Raw genomic sequence first — 21,605 nt, 5'->3', positions numbered from 1 at the left:
CCACGCTCTGCCCTCGCAGGGGTGGCCCGGAGGTGTATGCTTTGCAGGAGGTGCTCGGTGCCCTGCTGTCCACGTGGCTGTTCGTGCTTGGTTTTGATTTAGGCACACACACAGGTGTATATATCATTTGTATGCATACATACAATTAATAAATACGTGCAAGCATATACATATAAATAAATACGTGTTTATATAAATATTTTCTATATATGACATACATTTTTTGGATGTTATGTGTATACAATATGTTTTATTCATACAGATGCTGAGCTGGCCGTGTAATGCAGTCAGCACTCTCCTGGTACTGCGTGAACTCAGCGTGGCTGCGTGTGGGCTGCTGGAAAGCAGGGCACCGATGGGGACAGAGGCTCTTGCTCAGGACAGGAGGTGGCAGAGGCGTGTGGTGGCTGGCAAAAGAGCAGGACTGGTAGTTTTTAATGTTTCTTCTGTCTTTGTATCCACTGTCCTCAGTTGCAGGTCATTGCTATCCAGCTCTGCTTGCTCCCCGGGAAGTGTAAAATGGTTGTACCAATCTCTCCTCCCTTTATCACGTAGGCTTTGTCATAATTATCTAATTTTATGCTAGTAAAGCTCTCTGCTTTCTGGAGCTTAGCACCTTTAGGGTGGCACTGTTGAAAATCAGCCCACATCCCAGTTTTAGAACAAACACTGCTGCTTATTTCATGCTTCGGAAAACAACAAACACCCATTATTTAGAGCTGCTGAGAAAACAGGGTTTCCACCACGTGGAAAACTCCCAGCATTGTGAAATCTGTGCTCACCCCAAATAGGATGGGAAAGTCAATTTCTTAAAATGCTTTGTAAAATAGAAATGTCCAAAATGCTCATCCAGTAACATCAAAATAAGCTTACAGAAAGTCAGGGGGTTGACTCGGAGGGAACAGTTACACCAGCATTTAACTGCTGAATGTACCTGATGTGCGTTATGGCTGTAGTGGTGCGTGAGGCTGCCAGGCTGTCGGAGCCAGCACCGGTGATTCGGGAGAGCACCCTCCTCTGTGCCTAGAGAAGGTGAGTTAGTCGGAAAATGCTGGAAGCAGTCGGTAAGAGGGAAGGAGCTGGTCTTGGAGAGGAGCTGGCGGAGCTGCAGAGGCTGCCTGGTACACATGGTCATGGGGCCAGCATAAAGGAACGCAGAAGTCAAAGGAAATGAGGAGTTTAAAACCCCACCAACCCTGACTTCTAATTGCATCCAGACTTCCCCAGTTAATCCTTAATTTAGTTTGACGTGTTCTCGTGAAGCATTTTGATCCCAGCACAGCGTGTTCAGCTGCGCAGTGCTCGGCAGGCTTCTCGTGCTACCTTCCCTCCAAACCTGGGAGATTTTAACCACTGGTAATGGCGAGGAATCAATGTGCGACCCTTTGACACTCAGAAATCAAAGAGAGCAATGTGAAAATCAGGTGCTTAAAAACCCATCTATTTTTAAATACTTTTTACTCAATATCTAGTACGGGAGGCTCTGGGACATGCAGGCGTTGCCTCCCCAGCCTTCTCCCCGCAGCTGCGAGGGTGCAGGTGTTGTGTGAGGAGGACAGGGACCGCATGGCTCCGGGGACCTAAACTTTTAAGCCAAGCACCAAAGACCTGCCTGTCCTTCTCCTGAGGGCTTGTTTCCAAGGTCTCTGGGGCACTTCCACCACCAGCGGCTCCATCCCTGCTTCCCAGCCTCTGCTGGCTGCGAACACCGCTGTGCGTTCACTGCGGTGTTGTGGTTCCTCGTGCCGGGCCTTCGAGAACGTCCAGGGATGGTGGAGGCACCAGGAACCAGCGCATCCCCTGAGTACGTGCTGTGGGTGGTCACACTCAGCCCAGATGGCGTCCTGGAGAACCCTCTCTGGCCGTGGAAGGCAAGGGGCCGGTTTTAGTGTCTCTCCCCCAAACAGCCCCCAGCGCCTGTGCATCGGGGAAGGCACAGCTCTCCTCGCTGCAGTGCGAGTCCCACGGAGGCTGGAACAAGCGCTGCTGCTTCCCATCTCGGTCGCAGTGTATTTTTACCCAAACACCGCTCACACTGTTCCGCTGATGACTTTTTGGGTTTTGTAATTTTTAAGCCAAAGAACACATTTTCCCACTGCAATTTGTGCCAGCAAAAGAAGAAAGAAAGAAAGGCTATTGAGCTGAATTGTTTTGTGGGAGATGTGCAAACGAATAGGGGAGCCATAAGGAGAACAAATCGCTTTCAAAATAGCGTATGGGGGTGGACAGGAGGGAGGTGTGCAACGTGTGATGTGCTTTACAAAGGTACGGCGACCTTCAGCTGTGTCCTTACCTCGCTGGTGGAGGTGGAAGCTGATTTTGCGGAGGCTGAGGAACCTCACTCACATTTCCTCTGCTTCAGCTGTGAGCTGGGCTGGCTTTGTGCTGCCAGAGGCATTGTTGGGACGCGATGAGACACAGATAGTGGCGGTGCTGTGCCAAGCCCTGGGGCGGATCTCGCCACCCCTGCGGGGCTTTGAAAACTCCCAAAGTGGTGACGAGGTGTGAGCTAAATCATCCGGATGAGTCCATCTCCCTTCCCTTGGGAACTGGGGGCAGGAGAGGAGGCAAGCTGGCGGGCTCTGCTCCGTGAGAGGGTGGCCTTGGCACATCCAGAGCCGCGTCCCGATGGGCTGCAAGGAGGAGCTGGTGATGGGGACGGGAGCGGGCAGCCCACCCGGGTCGTGCCGGGCAGAGCTGGAGCATTGCTTTGCCGGGAGCTTTGCACCACCACAGTAGAGACATTCTCATCCTTCTGTGAGTGATTAACCCCCCTGGGAGGTATAAAAGCCAGGCATGTGTGGCTGTGAGGTCTCCGTCCGCCCTTGGCAGTGTGTGTGTGTTGGCGGGGGTAAAGCCGGGCTGCACTTAGTGGGGGGCTGGGTCTGCTGTGGTGGGCACCGCCAGGCTCAGTAGGGTCCTGCCAGCCCCAGCCAGCGCGGTGCACCCTGACGTTGCGGGATGTTGCCGTCGTCTGCCTCCTTTTTGTTGTGGCTGGCAGTGTGTGAAGGTCACTCCCTTAACCCGTGACCCCGTTGCTGTGCCGCTTTAAGCCGAGCGACCTTTCCGTTGTCAGTGAGGGTTTTCTTCTGGTTCTGCCCCACCGGCCACATCAAATTCCTTCTGCTGAGATCACGTTGGCACGGGGCTTTTCATATTTTTCCGCATCCCTCCAAACCCCAGAGCTCGGGGGTAGAAAGGCCACGGATGTGCCAGTGCACATGGGCTGAGTGGTCAGACCGTTGGGCTTTCTCTCTCATTCCTGGAGTTGGACTACATATCCGCAGCACTGCAAATAGCTGGTGGCTGCTGTGGCCATCGCCCCGTGAAGACGATACCTCTTCCCCTGCTCCCCCCGCAGATGAGCACACGAGCGGATCCCTCTGGATGGCTGTGGATGGACGTGCAGAGCGCGGTGGCCACGTGGGGTAAGGTCACCACACGGCTCGTTGCTCCTCTCAGCTGAACAGAGAACACGCAGGAGCTGCGAGCGCGCCGTGGTTCCTCGCGAGCTGCAAGCTCATCCCCCTCCTCCTCCCTCCGTGCTCTTCTCCTGGCCTCCTTTCAGTAAATAATCCCCAGCCGCGCGGGTCGTGCGCTCCCTGCTCCGCCTGCACGTGTGCTGCTGCACAGCCCCGAGGTCCCCACGAGTTGCCATCTGTTCGCGGGGAGGCCCCACCACGTGGCTGCTGGAGGAGGCCGCGGACATGGGCGTCCCCGTGCAGGCACCACGCCGGGGCTGGGACGTGCATGCCGCATCCATCCCCGCGGTGGGACGCGTGCTGTCGGGAACAGCACAGAGAATGGCACGAGGTGCTCTTTTGGGACCTTTCCCTGCTCTTTAATTCCCCCGGGGTGATGTCTGAAAGGGGATCCAACACCGCAGGGTCCCGTGGTGCTTGCTGTTTGAAAGCTCTCCTCTCGAGGGGCTTTGGGGGGGCTCTGATGTGTGGAGCCTGGGGGACCCTGATGTCAAATAATCGGCAGGTGCAGCGTGGCTGCTCCCTGAGGCCACAGTCTCTCTGGAGCTTTCCTGAAACAGCTCCCACGTTCAGTGCTCACCAGGCAGCGAGTCTGATCCTCGCCCTGTGTGGCAGCACCGGGCTGATGGATTCACACAGAAGCTCTCCCCAGCCCTCCTGGTGTGCCTGCACAGACGAGGAGCAGCAGCCGGGCGGCTCCTCTCCATCCCCCGGCAGGTTTGCAGCACCTCTGCGGCGTGCGGGTGTAGAGAAGCCCCCTGGGGTGCCACAAAGCCTCGTGCCCTCGGGACGGACACAGGTGCCTGGGGGCAGCAGGGCCCCTGCTGTCCAGAGGTGCTGTGATGTTGGAAGCCCTCGCCTGGAGCTGGCACATTTTGTCTTCCTCTGCTCCCTGCCTCCCCCCATCCTCCTTGGCAGTGTGGGGAGGAAGATGCTCTGCCTGCTGGGTGGCATGCTTGGGGCTCTTCACCGCTGCCTTTGGAGCATTCTGTGTCTCCTCGTGTAAACCAAATCCTCGTCTAGGATTACAAATGCCCTGTCCTGCCCGGCCGCCTCCTCACTGCGCACTAACACGGGCTCCCTGCGTGCTGCCCAGGGAATTGGAGGCCATGGCGTGGGGCAGCTGCGCCCCCCGAACCCCTCCTGGTCCAGCAGAGCTCTGCCGGGGCTGTGGCAGGTCCGGGCATCACCTGGGGAGCTCCGAAATGCCGGGGCTGATCCCCAGGTGGGCAGGATGGGGGTGGTCTGCACCAGCCCCCCACGGGTGTGCTGCGGGCAGGGCGAGCTTCTTGGGCCGATCGGAGGCTCCAGGACCCTTGCGATAGGGACGGAGCCAGAGGTGGTGTTCTGCTGATGGGTTTGTTGGGGAGCTGCCAGAGCCTGAGCTGTTTGTTAAACCCGGGCGACCTCTGTGGCCTCCCAAAGGGCAGAGCTTCTGATCCTGAGTTTCATCTTTACCGTTTGCAGGCGTTTTCATGGTTTCTGCCTGCTGTGCCGGTGGGTGCTGGGTTGGGTAGGGCAATTCTTTTTTGTTTCGTTTGGTTTTTAAAGGTTTTTTCTGGATGCTGGGGGGTAAGAACAGGGAGGGTAGTCGAATAAATATCAGTGAGCTGTGGCCTGCCACGGTGCCTCGAAGCCAAGTCTTTCCTGGGCTTGAGCAATGTAAATGGAGCCCCCCAAAAGCTGCTAAGCCTGGGGCTGGGGTGCAGGCTCCGTGTGGCAGCCAGTGGGGTTCCTGCCTGCTTTAAACCCTTGGGATGGGGCTTCTGAGTACAGAAAGGGGCAAGAAATTATCAAAAGAGCTGCAAAGCAGCATGAAAAAAAAAAAAAGTAATTTCTGTAAACTCATCCTTTGCTTCTTTCTGTGCTTTTGGGAAGGGTTGGGAGGTGCCCTCTGGGTGACCTGGCAGGCTGGCCGTGTCCCCTGCTGACCCGAGGGGCTCGGGCTGTGCTGGTGGGGCTGTGGGCACTCGGTCCCCTTCTAACTGCGGTCCCTTTGCCGGTGTTGCAGCTCCCGAGGTGACGCAGGAGACGGTGGAGTCCCTGATGCAGAAGTTCAAGGAGAGCTTCCGCACCAACACGCCCATCGAGATCGGCCAGCTGCAGCCCGCGCTGCGCAGCACCTCCGTGGGGAGACGCAAACGCCGGAGCCGGCCCCGAGGTAGGCTGCTGCGGGGGGGTGTGCCGCGTCCTGCTGGTTTGGCCCGGGGTTAAAGGCACGAGGGAGCAGGGAGCTCGGCCCAGAGGGAGCCCTGGAGCCCCTCGGTGGTGGGGTGAGGAGGGGGACCCCCAGCAGCATCCTCCACGTGGCCTGGCGGAGGTGGGTGGGAGCGGTGCCACCCCGTGTCCTCCCCAGGGACGCGTCCGGGTCGGGTGTGAGGCTGCTCCCTGGCCAGCCGCCCTGCCTAGCCGGGGTGTCGTGGAGTGAAATGCCATTTCCTGGCAAGGCATTAGCTGCAGAAATGGCCGAGGCTCGTTTTGGATGTAGCCTGCCTCCCTGGGACCTCTCCTCACCGCGCTCTGCCAGTGCTCGGAGCAGTTTGGTTATTTTGGGGGTCAGGCAGAGGCCGGGAGCAGCACCGTGGGGCACTGCGAAGCGTGCTGGGGTGCTGGGCTTGGCGTAGCTTTAGCAACCAGCCTGGAGCGAAAGGAGAAGGTGGGCGGGCACAGCCCCGGGGCAGGATTTGGCCCCACGGCTGGGCAGGAGGGTGCCTGGCCACGGCTGTCCAGCACACTGCGGGGAGCTGGGGAGGAAATACTTTGCTTTCTGTTTACTCTTGGTTTTGTTTTTCATTTATTTATGAGTCTGAAATGTGATCTTTTATTCTGGATACATTTTCCTGCAATACAGGCCTGGAGAGAGCTTTTTTTTTTTTTTTCCAGCTCTGCCAATAAATTATTCACTTAGTGTGAAGAAAATGTTCTGACTCTTTAACTGGTTTAAATTATTTGGTTTGTTTTCTAGCAGTTATTCAAATCCGTCTATTTGAATTTTAGCATATGCGGGGGAGGGGGGGCCTGTTTTAGGGTCCACAGTGACTGTCTGCTGAAATTACCCATTTATTTATTTATTTATTTATTTATTTATTTGTTATTAATTTATTCCCCTTTAAAGCACATGTAGGCAAGAGGCTTTTTGGTCATTAGCGGGGCACATCGATTAATCCTCACCGAGCTGGGAGGACGCGCGATGGGCACTGCTGCAGCCAGCCCCCATCCCTGGGGAGACGTCTCCCCCAGCTCCCTGCCGGTGCTCGCTGCCTCCCAGCAAACCCTCTGGGGGTGCCCCAGGGCAGGCTGAGGTCTTCTGAGTGTCCTCCAGAAGATCTCCCGGGCAGGAGGAGGTCTCCTGCACGCCCCCTGGAAGGTCCCCAGGAGCATGTTTGGCCAGCCCCGTGCTGTGAAAGGGGAATTTGTTGCCTTGGGGCTTTGCTGCTGCTGTCTGCGCATCCAGCAGGGAGCGGGGACCCCTCGGAGGCAGAGCACGCCCAGCTGCGTGGCCACACATCTTCCTGCCCTGCCCCTGGCTGTGCTTTGCTCTCTCTCACAAGCGTCTGTCCCCTCGGGGGCTGTGTGCCGGGCGTCCCGTTTCAGCAGCAGGTTCTTGGGCTGGGGGTGGAGGGGGGGGGGGAACGAGGGCCTGGGGGCGAGCGGGGTGCCCGCACCCCGAGCTTCCTGGGCCGGTGGCTTCGTGGGGCTCTGCTCCTCCCTGAAGTGTGCACGCTGGTGGCTGTGTGCACCCTTGGGCATGGCGGGCAGCTCTAGGGCATAACAGGGGGGAGATTTATGGGAGTCCTCCCTGACAAAATTGCGAAGACGTAATCATCAGAAACCACCCAAAGAGCCCTGAAAACCAAGGCAGCTCCGGCAACTCCAGCAAAGAGCTCCCAGCGGCCCCATCCCCTGCCCCTGCCGTTCCCATTTCTGCAGGCGAAGCGAGGCCGGGCGCTGTTGCGGGGTCGGGAGCGATGCTTCCACGCCGCCTCCCCTCCCCTCCCGTTCGGAAAGTTGGGTTTTACGGCCAGCGTTAATCGTCCCTCCGGCGGGCAAGCGGGTGGAGCGCACCCTCGCATTAAGGTTAAATGATGATAACACAACTTAGGATGTTTGCGTTTTACATCCAACTGCAAACACAAACCCTTCGCCTCATTAATCCTTCGCAAGCCATTTTTTTCCCCTCTCTCTAAATGAAATTGTCCGTTTGGGATGCATTTATTTCCCCCTAACAGCCGCATGACAGTTCTGCTGATGGAGTTTGCATCCAACTTTGTTACTGGGTAGTGACAAGTTGGCCTGACGGATGCGTGTGTGTAATTATTTCCTCGCGGTTCGATTTAATTAATGCTTAACCTCATCAGAGTCCTACAGCTGGAGTGCTCGCTCTGCAGGAACTGCTCTCAGCACAAGGATTTCCTCCTTTGCAGAAAGGCTCCAGAAAGGCTCCGAGTGCCTCACGGAAAGAAGGGAGGAATGAAACCGCAGTGGAAAACAAACAGCCCGACATCCCAGCCCAGCACCAACAGCTCGGATGAGCTCTGCCTGGCCTCGCTCCCCCACACTAAGTGCATTAAACCGCCGCCTGCTGCCTGTCATTAAATCTGATTCCACACTAAGTGTTTCTAACAGCTCTGGGAAAGGCCGTGTTTTACCAAGAAGATTTGCTCTTTAAAAAAACAAACCAAAAACAACAAAAAAAAGCTCCCCCCCCCCCCCTATTTACAGCACCATCTAACTTTTTGATTGTTTTGGAATGCCTTTTTCATAGAACCTTTCTCCCCAACCACTTCTATCGAGTGGGGCGTGTTCAGGGTTATAAATAATGCGGGGAGCGGGGATAACGGGGGCGCAGGTGCCCAAGTGGGACGTCACCGAGCTCTGGGGTGGGTCAGGGCGGGCTCCGTGCTTCGTGGGGCCACACTGAGGAGCTCGGCCAGGGCTGGTCCCCGAGCTGGGAGGTCAATCTCGGGGCGTTGGGTTTCTTTGTGCATCCTTTAGTCTCGTGCTGAAATGGAGCTGTTGGGTTCCCCTTGGCGTGGGAGCTGTGCTGAGCTCCTCGGGCTGCGTGTTCTGCCGGGAGCGCTGGTGGCTCTGCCGATCTCGCGTGGATGTGCTGTGTGCTGCACGCTACCAGCACCCCTCGGAGGTGAAGAGGAGAGATTTTTAAAGTCAGATGGAGGGGAAAAAAATGAAATTACTCTTCCAGCCCGGCTCTCTGTTAGCAGGATGCCCATTCATTACGGCGCTAACTGGAGCAGCCTCGTTGTCTTGGGTTTCACCTACCTCCACTTTTCCAAGGCCGGGAGGCCAGCTGTGCTGCCACACGCCTGTCCCTGCACGTTCCCCCGCCTGCTGTCCCCAAGGGCCGGGCTGTCCCCAGGGCAGCAGCAGGACGAGGGTCGGGCTGCGCAACCAGCCGGGGTGCGCTGGGTGAGGCCGGGGCTCCGAGCGGGGTCTGGTGCCCTCTCCTGGGGTAGGCACTTCAAAGCACCCTGGCCACTGGCACATTTTGTATTTGTAAAAAAAAAAAAAAAAAAAAAAAAAAAATCACTGTAAAAATCATAATTGTGTTGGTAAAAAGTTCCTCGAAGTGCAACGTTGTGGTGGGGCCAGTGGCCAAGACGTCCTGTCCTCCGTGCGCGGCTCATCTCACCATCCCTGGTAAATGGGAGAGCTCCGTGGCGCTGTCCCCTTTTAAAATAACAAGTGATGAACGGGTTGTTGGGCCCGAGACACGATTTAGTGTTGGTCAGGGCTGTGTCTCAATACATTTTACAGGTCTCCCCTGTGCCATAACTTACCAAAAGTAACACAGACAGGGCTGCGCTTGGGCCAGCTGGCCCATCCCCGCTGTGTTTGCAATTCCTTTCCTTTGCCCCCTGTCCCACGGAGCTGTTTGTTTTGCTGGAAAGGTTTTTGGGGTTCAACCAGGGCATTTTCTTCATCCGGGTCGAAGCATCCAGCTGCCCCCGGCTGCTCCTTGCTGGAAGTGGACCCCGAGGGAGCCCCCTTGCGCTGTGCGAGCGCTGCTGCGCTGGAGGCACTGGGAGGGAGCTGGGCACATCCTGCTGCAGCAGCGTGGTGTGATCCGACGGAGGGACAGCGGGACGTTGTTGTGAAGGCTCCTTCCTTTGTTGTTTTTGCATTGATTGTACACGTTTCAAAGGAAAATGTTTGTGTGCTTTTTTTCCCCCAGCTCCTCCAAGGGTGACAGGACTTTGGGGAAGGGATTTAAAATTTCATGTCCGCTTTTATTTTATGTTTTATTTTTTAATGACAGAAACATGCATTTAGAAAACACACGTGGGTCTGGCCAGCAAAAAGGCTTTCGGGAGGACAGAGCCTGCAGCTCCTGCGCCTTGCTCCCTTAGTTCTTGCTCAGCAGCTGAACCTCTTAAAAGAATTGCAGACAATCTGCACCCTCCTGGCCACTTTGTGTCCCGTCACCCATGGAGGAGCTGTGGGGGTGCTGGTGGTGCTGCCACCTCCCCGAGCAGCGTGGGGGAGCAGTGCTGGGGCCGCTTTGCGGAACACCGGGAGCCCTGGGATCTGTGCCCGTGCACTGGGACACCCCAGGTGCCCAAATTACAGGGGCTCTGCAACCCTGGCTGGGCTGTAAGGCGTCCTCATTAACGACAGGCTCTTTAATTATGTGTCCACAGGATGTGTTTGCGTTGGATCCTTGCCTCGCTCCCGTCTCAATGAACGTCTGACTCAAAAAGAGCAGCGCGCACCCTGCCCAGCGCGGGGCTGAGCCGGGATCTGTTTGAGGGGATTAACGAGTTTGTAAATCTGCAAACAGGATTAGCGACGAGAGCACCTTTATTGAGACATCTGCCTGTCGCTGTGGGGCTGGTCCCAGCTATGGGGACATGGGCATTTGGGCGCTTTCCTGGTGCCATCCATCTGGTCCGGTTCCATCCTCAGGTGTCGGTGGGAAGGGACGGCACCGAGGTGCTGCGGGTGTGCCGCTGGGTGCCAGCCCCGGGGGAAATCAGCAGCGGGGCTTTGCAAGTCCTTTCAGAGCAGTTTGCTGTGCTTTGGAGATGTAAACCTCTAAAACAGGAGTCAAAATCTTGTGGACTTCTTTTTTTTTCGGCATGTGCTTTGGGAACCGAGCGCGGCGTCAGGTCTGGTTTCCTAAGAAGCTCCTGTGCAGTGCTGCGCTGCAGGGAGCGCAGGCAGCCCGTGGGCTGCTCGCACAGCCTTGCCGGTGCATCGCTGGTCCCAGGCGCCTCGGGTTGTTGTTGCCATGTCAAAGGGACTCCCCCCCTGAGCACCTTGCTCTGCGCTGGGATGGGTTGTGGCGATCAGGGTCTCTTTTCCCTCACTGGGCATTTCCCTCCCAGCGGCCACAGGCAGATGGCAGCAGCGCTGGTGCTCTCGGCCACGAGCATCCCACCCGGCTCCACGTGCTGGCAGCAGCGCCCGGCCCGCAGCCCTTCCAGGGGAGGCTTCTGCAAAACTCTGGGACCATCCGAGTGTGAAATCAGACTGGTGGTGGGACTGGTCACGAACAGCACCGCTCCATCCTGCAGAGTCATTTCTCCCTGAAAAGCAGAGCCAAAATGAATTCCGGTGTCCCCAGCAGCTGGGTGGATAAAAGCACTTCCCTGCAGCTGCGTCCCTGCCCAGTGCTGTGATTCCTCACGCTGGGTCGGAGGAGATGTGGCTGCTGTGGGCTGGCAGGTCCCCACCCCCTGTACTTTGACATCCTGCATGGTTCTGGGTAATAAGAAAATGCAATATTGCTGTCAGCAGCTCTCCAAAGACATCCAGCCTGAGTAATTTAACATGTCAGAGCCATCCATCACGGTGACGCAGGCGGCAAACAAACGCAGGGCAGCTGCAGGGGCTGGGATGCGGGCTGGCAGCCCTTGCCTGTGTTGGAGCGGGGCTGGGCCAAGCAGAACCTGATCCCCTTCCCTTCCTCGTCTTTCCCCGAGGGGTTTTGCTCTGGTTGGTGGTTTTGCAGCTGCACTCCTGCTGTAGCCATTCCTGCTGCCCCTGCAGTATTTGCTGCTCCCTGCTGGTCCTGGCGTTTGCAGCAGGCACCAGTGCGGGAGGACACCGAGGTCCTGGGTTTGGTGGCCAGGGGGCACAGCTGTGGCGGGGGTCCCAGACCTGCAGCCAGAGGCACCAGCCCTGATCGCGCTCTCTGCTGCATTAGCACATTCCTGCTGCTTGCTGTCTTTGTAGAACTCTAATTAAAACATCCAGGTAACACCAGGTAATTAATGGCTATGCTTTAGGGCCCGTCATCACAGCTGGCAGTAAAACAGCAAACACCCGGCAGCATTTACAGCAGTGGGGATCATCGCCGAGCCCTTCCTTGGCCACCGGGCTTCTTGCTTCGCACGGTGGGCACTGCCCGGCTCCGGGCATCTGAGAGCTGCTCCTGTGCTTGTCTGCATCCCTCTCCTTTCATCCAGGGGGAAAACCTGTGGTCAGCACCTGTCCCCTGCCCCTGGGCACCACCGGGAGCAGAGGGGACCGGAGCTGTCCCTGTGGGGCTGCAGAGGGGCTGCTTGGCAGGGTCAGGTTTTCTCCCTGAAGAGAACACGCCGTATTGTTTTTACCATGCAGCCTTGCCCCTCAAAACCTTCATCTCTGCATCCTGAAGTGGGGTCTTTGCTGTGATGAGGAGGTCTGAAGATGGACAGGGGGTGGCTTATGGTGAGGCTGTCAAGTCCCAGACCTATGTGCAAGCGCTGAGTCCTCCCGGCTGCTTGCAGGAGGCAGGGAGCTGCTGGGCCTCTTCCCTTCCTCCTCCAGCTGCCCTGAGGGTGCTGTGTGGGGTCAGGACACGGAGGTGTAGGAGCACGTCCCCCTGTGAGCTCTGGGCTGCCCCCGGGGCTCTGCCTGCCCACCTATCATCCTGGCGATGAAGAATTTCACAGGGCAGAAGGCAGCACTTTCATTTTCTGTTTTCCTGCCAAGAAATTGCACTTCTGCCTAGAATAACGGATTTTTAAAAAACACTAAAATATTTTAACGGCGGTTTAAAGGCCCACTGTCAGCCCCCAGAGACCTCTTTGCTCAAAACTTTGTTAGGATTGCAGGCTTTCTGCCAGTCTGTGCTGATTTTCAGATGCCTGTTCCTCCCCAGCAGCCGGGCGCTGGCACAGGGAGGCAGGGGGGTCCCTCAGCATCCCCAGGTCCCCAGACCTCGATGCTTGAGAGCCAGCCCAGCACGTTGTGGAGCCTGTGCCAGGTATTTATGGTGTTGGAGCCTGGTAGGCAGCATAAGGATGTGTGCTGCTGGCTGCCCTGTGGCTGTTGGGGTGAGCTGATTCAGCAGGGAGGGGGAACAGCCCCCCGCTCTGTGGTGAGGGCCCTAAAGGCAGCGTTGCTGCTCCTGAGTGCTGTATTCATCCTCTCTCTTCTCTCTGCTGCTTTTTCTTTGAAAGCACCTGAGAGTCACCGTACTTCACCGCGTGGGTGTCTTTGGGGACAGGAGAGGATTTCTTTGTAAAATACATCACAGCTTCCTGGGGGCAGGAAGCACCAGTGCTTGTGTGACGGGGTCCTGATGAGGGTACCAGCAAAATCCCAAGTGGCCGCGGTGCCCGGCTGCTTCTGGTGACCCCCGGCAGAGCCCCGGTGCGGGGAGCGGCGGCAGCTGGCCAAAGGCAGCAGCTGTGCAGAGGTGTTCACTGCTTGCACTGCCGCACGCCCCAGCCAACAGCGCTGATCTTTTCTGCTCTGCTGCTTGCAGGTGGGATCGGGTTTGGACGCGCCAAAGGGAACTCGGGCTCAGAGGCAGACGATGAAACCCAGCTCACCTTCTACACCGAGCAGTACCGGAGCAGGAGGCGAAGCAAAGGTAAGGACGAAATCGCCACCCGTGACGTGAATGGGTGTAAGAGAGAACAAATAGTTGAGCACCGTGGCTCTACCCTTGGGCGATGCCGGCTGCTGCCACCCGGCTGGAAGTGAGGGCCGTGAGAGCAGCCTGTATTGGTGAGGATATCCCAAGGGACGCCGCGTCCGCGATGCAGCAGGGTGCAGGATCCATTAGGAACCTTTCCCAGCGGCGTCGTTGAGGTGCGTAGTTTCTCTGATTGTTTCTGGCATTGGTTACGTTAAATATTTCAGCAGCCCAAGCAGTGGCTCCTGAGCCCCTTTCCCACATCCCGCTGCCAGGCCAGCGCTGGGGTGGCTCAGGGGCAGAGGTTTTTTTGGGCACTGCTCTTCTGCCTGGGACTCACGTGCAGCACCTGCCCATGGGGAATCCCGTGCTCCCTCCCAGCACAGAGGCAATTAAAAGGAACAAATCCAAAACGAGGGCTGGGCGGGGATTTGTAGAGCAGAGTTTAGTGAGTTAGAAAAGCTGAGAGATGGAACTATTGCCTGTAGTCCGAAATGAGTGTGTTTCCTGTGCTGACACAGTACCAAAGCGTTTTGTCCAGTTCCCAGTCTCTTTGGAGGAGGACAGTGCAAGCCTTGCCGCTGCTGCATTTGCAGAATTGCTGTCAGGAAATAACTGTGGTGGGAAGCGATTCACTGCTTGCGCAGGGGGTCTGCTCCCTCCCTTTGTCTTCCGTGCTAAGCCAGGCGTCGGCAGAGAGCAGCGCGCTAGGTAGGTGCCCGCGCCCACCGCCGCAAATGCAGCTCCATTTGTTTCAGTGATTAGGCATGCAGATAAACGTTCACAATGTGTTTAATTTGAATGTGAAATTACCTCAACACCTATGATCAGCCTGATCATTGCACGCTGGAATAAACACACGTGTGCGTGGCGTATGGCATTTGTTCCTGCTGCAGTGTAAGGAATTCGGGTCTTATTTTTTCCCCCAGCATGTTTTAGAAGCATGAGAAATTCCCACTGAGTTTCAAAGGAGCTTTTCATGAAAAGCAGGGAGAGAAATCAAGACTAAAGTTACTTGTTGCAGTATTAATATAGGTAGATTAAGAGTAAAAAGACTTTTTGATGCCTGTTTTAGAAAACAAGGAAGAAATTGGTTGAGTGGCAAACCAACGGTTGCTTTTTCAATGAGTTACTCTGAGCTCCTAGGCTGTGGGTGAGTCCATGGGTGCTTTGGAAAAGTTGCTGAGGTTGGGGTTTGGTTTTTGTTCTGTTGGCAAGGGGGAGGTGGTGCCCAAGCAAGGAACAGAAAATTGTGTTTGAAGGAAAAACAAATAAAGCTTTGTTTTCCTGGTGCCCTTATACCATCCCCGTTAGGTCAAGCGCTCTGCCAGTGCCTTGAAACATGCTGGCACTGTGTGTACCCAGTACAAAGATACTCTTAGTGACATGAACGTTGGCTTTGGGTTGTTCGTTTATGCTTCTTGTATGCAAATATTAAAAAAAAAAAAAGATAAATGGGAAGAATACATTTATTTTTCTTTGAAAAAGGAGTTGTTCACCTGGGAAGCTTTGATGACTGGCTTTGAGGGGAACTCAGGAGGCAGAGCTGGTTTTTAGATCTGTGTTAGGGCTTGAGCGATGCTGCAGAAAACAACTTTGTGTTCAGTAATGGGTAAACAAGGGAATTGTCTTGCATAAAGTCCCTATTGTATTTTCCCCTGCGTTTAGGTAAATTTTGCCATTGCAGCATCCTTTTTCCATTATCCTTTCATTGACTTCTCTATCCCTTGTGGAAGGAAAGCAATAGCTTAGTAGGAAGCCACAGTACCAAACTCATAATTACAAGTTCAGCAAAGATCCATAATTGGACAAGATCATAATTCTAATAGAGAAGGACGCCGCGTCAGATACAGTTAATTCTTACAATGATGTTCCCATATTGATTCTGCAATGGTTGGGTGTCATTGCTCGTGCTGTGAGATAGTTATCAGGTCCAAGGAGAGAAATTCCTCATGACTCCTCTCCTCAGCCTAGGTTTTGCAGGATTGAGCATAATTACTGATGCCGTCGAGTCATTGATCCCAGCTGATGTGATGGGAAGTTTCCACTTAGGTGTTGTGTGGGTTCACTTTGACTTTGTGCTGTGTCAAAGCAGGCTGGTTAAGTGGCTGTAGGCTTTATTTTTCTGCTATAGAAGAAAGGCTGCAGGTTTCATGAGGCCCACGGGTGTGCTTGACAAGGTAAATTAGCAGGATGTTCCCATAGGTAAATACTGAGCGAGGGCAAGCTCACCGTGCTGTGATCGGTCTGGCTGCTCTGTTATCTCAGCAGCAGCAGACATTGACATCTGGTTTTCAGTGTGGGAATGCATGGAGGAGTAACGCTGATGAGGCCAGCAGCAGAGGTAGGAACATTGCTTGTCTGCAGTCCCCAGTATGCTGCAGCATGCGTGTTCCCAGCTGTAAGGGCTGAAGGATCCCCTACACCAATGTCCATCTGCTTTTAGTAAATCTCTGGAGAAGTTAGTAGCGGGAAGTGTGAGAAAGCAACTTCCTGTGCCGCTTTGGTCCTTGTCTGCCTGTTGGGCAGACAAAATCCCAGCCTCCCTTTGGAAGCCTTTATGCAACCCCCCACACAACAGGACTCTTCTGTCCTTCCAAACAACCCCAAACATAACCCTAAGCTGAACCCAAATTACGACGCTCTAAACACGTATGGCGCCACTTTCTCCCATCAAAAAGTGCTCCCAAAGGCAGCCTTTGGGTACACCTGAACTCCCTTGGGGACCCTTTACGCAACCCCATACACAACAGGGCTGTGCCTTGTCTCTTTCCAAGCAATTCTAAATGTAACCCTAACCCAACGCTAATCCTAAACCTTACCCTTACCCTAGTGGAGGAGCTATCCATAACCCTTAGGCTTAAACTAACCCCAACCCCAAATCTGACCTTAAACCTAATCCTAACCATAACCCTAACCCAAACGCTAACTCTAACCCTAACCCTCATCCTAAAGCCAACCCTAACCCTAACTGTAACCCTAACCGTATCCCTAACCCTAATCCCAACCCTAACCTTAACCTTAATGCTAACCTAATCCTAATCCTAAATCTAACCGTAACCCTAAACTTAAAAGGTGGAGCTAAACCTAAATGTAACCCTAGCCCTAACCCTAAACCTAACCCTCAGCCTAACGCAACCCTGCAACCACGTACACAGCACTGCTCTGCACCTTCCCTCTTTCCTAACAACCCTGACCATAAACCAAATTGGAAAACTAAGCCATACCCTAATTAGGAGCCTAAAAACCACGTATGGTGCCACTTTCTCCCATCAAAAAGTGCTCCCAACATCTAACCAACCCTAACCCTAATGGCAGAGATAAACCTAACCTTAACCCCAACACTAACCCTAATGACAGAGCTAATTCTAACCCTAATCGTAACCCTAAACCTAACCCTACCCCTAATGGCGGTGCTAACCATAACCCCCAACCGTAACCCTAAGCCGAACCCTAATCCTAAAGATAACCCTAGTCTTAACCCTAGCCCTAACCCTAAATGTAACCGTAACCCTAGGTCTAAGCCTAAAACTAACCTAACCCTAACCCTAACCCTAACCCTAACCCTAACCCTAACCCTAGCCCTAACCCTAACCCTAGCCCTAAATTTAATGGTGGAGCTAACTCTAACCCTAACCCTAACCCTAACCCTAGTCCTGACCCTGACCCCGACCCTAACTCCAGAACCCTAACCCAAACCCTAACCCTAACACAATCCCCCACACAACAGGGCTCTGTTCCTTCCCTCTTTCCAAACAACCCTAAATGTAACCCTAACCGGAACATTAAGCCAAATCCTAATTAGGGCCCTACAACCACGTATGGCGCCACTTTCTCCCATCAAAAAGTGCTCCCAACGGAAGGAAGCCTTTGGGTACACCTGAACTCCCCTTGGGAACATTGACACAACCCCACACACAAGGGGCTCTGCACTTTCTCTCGAAACCCTAACATCCGTAGCCCCTAACCCTTAGATCCCCAGCCCATTCCTTACCCTTACGCTTGCCCAGACCATGGAGTTTTACTGCCAGTTGTCTCGCACTGCTCACGTAACGCCCCGTCCTGTCGTACACTCCCATCAGTCTCGTTTTCCCACTGACCCCTCTAGCAGTCGTTCTCTCCTTGTTCTCCTCTGCCACTCTTGGCTGTTTAATTGCTTTGACACTCCCTGAATTCTTTTGGAAGAGGAGAGAAACGTCCTTCCCAGCTTCCAGGCACCGCTTGCAGCTGGGTTCTGCCTTCCTGTGCCTGTTACCTTCTTCTGTCCCCTCAAGCTGCTTCTACCCCAGGAGACCCGCTGTGTACCCCAGGGCTGGCAGGATGTGCTGAGGCGTGCCCTTGGGTTAGACCCCCACGACTGAGGCCCTCACATCCTGAGCGCACCGTGCTCAGGAATGTTAGCACAAATTAGCAGAGTCCCGTTACGCATCTTGGACTGGTGTCAGCCACGTGTGCGTGCTTTTTGTGCCTTGATGGCTTGCAAAGTTTTCTGAGAGCTGCTAGAGAAATGAGAAGACGAGCTTTGATCTGCCTCTGTATTTGGTGTATAAAACAAGGCCGTTTGTAAGGGAATATTGGTTATTCGGGGGCTGTTACATGTGAGGAAGTTTCACTTTGATCCTCTCCTGTCTCCTGAGGCAGCAGACGTTTATTATTTCAATGGGAACTAAACAAAAGTCAGAATAAAATTTGGGTAATTCTCTCCACGTACACTGTGCCCTCAGCCCCACCAGGGACGGACAGCAGCGTTGGCAGCATGTCCCTGTGTCACCATGCCGCCGTTGGGGCCCTCGGCCAGCCGTGTCCCTGCTCTGAGCTGCACCGGCTGCTGGACCACCTGCAGCCCTGCCCAGCAGGGACGCCGTCAGGGATCAAATGGGATAATCAAAAGGTGATAATGCAAACGTGTCCTTTTTTATTGCTTACCCTGGCAAGAGGGAATAATCAGCCTGTCCCGTGCGACCTGGTGATGGGCTGCGCTCAGTGTGTCTTCTCCCAGGGCTGGCCATGCCCCAGCTCCTGCAGCTTTCCTGCCTGCTTTTCCACCGGTTAGGAAGCAGCCCTCCTGCCAGCACCGGCAGACGGGGAAGACCCGATGATGGCTCACACCTACCCGGCTGCTTCACGGCGTACAGAACTCTGCTGCCGCCTGCGAGGTCAGAGAAGAGCACACAAGAGGGGACAACCCCTGTGACACAGACATCCCCACACCTCCTTGCCTCACAGAGTGCTGGGGCGCACCCCCTGCCCCCCATCCCGCAGGACAGATGCGGGCTGCGGTGACTTCACGTTCTTTGGTGGCTACCAAAGCCCTGTCGTCAATGCCACTTTTCCAGAGAGCAAACAAACGTAGTGCTTTTTCACGGGGGCTTGTTTTGCATCAGCAAATAGCCGCCCCTGCACCGCTTTCCTTCACAGTTTGATGCCATTCCTGCAGGGGAGCCGAGTTTGGGCTGCTCCGGCAGCTTTTGGGGAAAGGGGCTGCCACGGGGAGCCAGCTGCAAAGCATGGGCTGGGGAGCAGAGGGGTCTGTAATTAAAGCAGTCCTGGTGCCGTGGCAGCCTCAGGCTCTTTAACATCCCCAGACTGTGCTGGAGATAACAGCTTTTACATCTGTTCCCAGCGGCAGCGTGGGCCTCTTTATTTATTTATTTATTTTTGATTGTATCTGATGCAGCCTCCGCGAGTAATTGAGTGTTTGAGAGTGAAAAATTATCTCTCCGGCTTGGCCCTTATCTTGACAGCAAAGCAGCACTTTTAATTTAATTTTGTTCAGAGCATGCGGGTAACAAATTTCACTAATCGCTCCGCCGTCGCCCTCCGCATGGTAACAAGTCTCTTGTTCCACGGGAATACAACACAAACGCGGGGCGGGGGGGCTGGGTTCACGGGTAGCGGAGAGGAGGACGTGTTGGAGTGCCGCTGCTCTCCCTGCCCCTGGTGCTATTCCCTCCTCTCGTTGCTTGAGCAGGGAGAGCAGTGGGGGGAGGCGGAGGGCAGCACATGTCAGGGCTCTGCTGGGAAAGCTCGCTCTTGTTGGGGAAACTGAGGCACTGCCATGCTCCAACCCCGGGGAGCTCTTGCAGAGCAGAGATTTTTATTGTGTCTGTTCCAGAAGGAAGGGAGGGGAGGAAAGGTGATTGTTTGCCTTTTTTTTTTTTGCATAGCTGGCTTTGGAAGTCCTAGCCCACTTGCCTTGTGGCGTGGCCGCAGGGCAGCCTGGCTCTGCGGGCAGCAGCCAGGGCATGGCAGAGACCCAGCAGGGCCGTGGAGCATGGCCCCACGGGCACCGCAGCCCCCGGTTCGTCTCATCCCCACCTCCCCAGTCAATCCGTCTGCCCAGCCCGGTGCTCGCTGAGAGCAATCCTCTCTGGGCTGTGACTTGGTGCGAGCTGTTTTCTAGATAATGATTACTTTTCTTTTCCTGGAGGAAATGCGTTTTCATTGTGCTGTATTGAAAATTGCTTTCCATCCTCCTTGAAATAAAGCCTTCCACTCAGATTTGCCTTTGTGCTTGTATAGTGTAAAACTGGGACTCATTTCGAGTTTAAAACAAAACAAAAAAAAAAAAAACAGCCTTTAATTCCGAGAGAAGTGTTTGCATTGATTTGTGTGAAAGAAAATTCCAGTGCAGGCAGTCCCTGCCTTTAAATATGTAACTGTTTCTTTAATGTGATTTTATCCCAACCGATTCCACACTGAGAACATGAAAGCAAAACTGACTTCATTGATTTTAATTGTACACGCCCAGAGAAATTCAAGAAAAGTAACATCAGGAGAGCAAATGGCCCTGGTGGGGCCAGCGGGTCCCCAAGGAGTCACCAACCTGTACCACCTCTGCCTTCTCCGTGTCTCCCCTCTCCATCCCTGCCCTCATCCACGCTGGCCTTCAGGGCTTCTCCTGCCCTTCCACTCCCCCCTGTCCCCCTTTTCCTCCTCCTCCCCACTGACTCCTGCTTGCGGCACCTCCCTCCAAGCTGCTGTATGTTAGAGCAAGGGGGGGGCACTGCTGGAAGCTGTGCGAGTACAAAACGAACACATCCCTTCAGTACAAGAGCGTTAGTGCTCCAGGAACGTGGCAGCAGCTGGGGCTGAGCGAGCCGGGCATACAGGCTGCTGTGCTCGCAGGGGCTCAGCCGCCGGGTCCAGGACCTTGTCGAGCCCCGGCCTCCTCTCGTGAGCCCCCACCCCAGAACTACCTGCTCTGCAGCCTCCTTTGCTGCAGCCCAGCTAACTGCTCACGGGTAATTCGTAAGTGTTAATAGTATTAATCTGATTCAGCACGCTCTTAGCAAGATCAAACCCTCTATAAAACCAGAGCCATCTGATCTCCCCATCTGCTGCTCAATGTAGGCACCTCCTCCACGTTTACCCTTCCCCATCATGCCTCCTTGTGGTCTCAGGGCTGGGCGGGGGCTCACCACAGCCAGTGTCCCCAGCGTGGGGACTGAAGCTGCAGGGTCAGGGCTTCTCCATCCTGCTGGCTCAGGACCAAACCCTGACCCAGGTCCCGTCTGTGGATATGGTCACCTCCACTTGGCGTTTCGCTAGGGTGGTGGTGGAGAAGGCGCCTGCTTGAGGACAGGATCGAGGCGTCACTGAGCGGACTGGCAGTGACAGGCCTGCTTGAGCTCCTGCCCCACCGCCCAGATGCTGGCTGGGGACCTCCCTGCAGCAATGTCCGTCCCCGGCTGGGGACAGGGTGCTGGGGCAGGGCGGTCCACGAGGGCTGCCAGAAGGTGCAGGAGATCCGTTCCTGGCTGGAAGGAGATGCCCCATCCCACCCCACCCCATGGGGTGTGTGGGAGGAAGAGGGACACCCTGAGGTGAAGGGGAGCCCTGGCTGGCAGGAGGAAGGGGAGAGCAGTGCCTGGGACCTGGCATGGGGCAGGGGTGGGGAGAAGGGAGGCGAGACCAGCGTGTGGGATGCTCTGTGCCCATAGCAGCCTGCCACCACTGCTGCTTATCTTGATTGGTATTTGATTTGATTTAACATGATCTCCCGCTTGTAAAACACCTTGAGATGTTTCTGTGTGTGAGGCTGTCCTGGAAACGCTGTTGTACCGTATTAATGAGCCTCTGCTGGAACATAAAGAAGCATCATTAGGAGCGGTGAACTCGTCTGACGTGCAAAAAGCAGCGCAGAGCACAGGCACGCTGCGTCCTGGCCTTGCTCAGGGGCTCCGCACCCCAGGGCAGCTGCAGCCAGGCCCTGCTGGCAGTGGTGGCTGGGCTGTGGTGGTTGTAGGGTGGTG

The 21,605-nt window shown here is 55.1% G+C and overlaps 1 protein-coding gene across 4 annotated transcripts in view; it reads left to right on the top strand.

Annotated features, from left to right (window-relative positions):
• ASTN2 (astrotactin 2) overlaps nt 1-21,605 on the top strand; it is a 329,185-nt gene that overhangs the window by 94,245 nt on the left and 213,335 nt on the right. For all 4 annotated transcript variants that reach the window (XM_035342005.1, XM_035342004.1, XM_035342006.1 and 1 more), the window contains exons 4-5: nt 5,494-5,643; nt 13,198-13,305. In XM_035342005.1, the coding sequence (XP_035197896.1) occupies nt 5,494-5,643; nt 13,198-13,305 (258 nt within the window). The remainder of the gene's footprint in view (nt 1-5,493; nt 5,644-13,197; nt 13,306-21,605) is intronic.

This window comes from Oxyura jamaicensis, chromosome 17, assembly GCF_011077185.1.
Source record: "Oxyura jamaicensis isolate SHBP4307 breed ruddy duck chromosome 17, BPBGC_Ojam_1.0, whole genome shotgun sequence".
NCBI classification, from domain to species: Eukaryota; Metazoa; Chordata; class Aves; order Anseriformes; family Anatidae; genus Oxyura; species Oxyura jamaicensis.
Note: the sequence above shows the minus strand (reverse complement) of the source record. Positions and strands in the feature narration are given on the sequence as shown.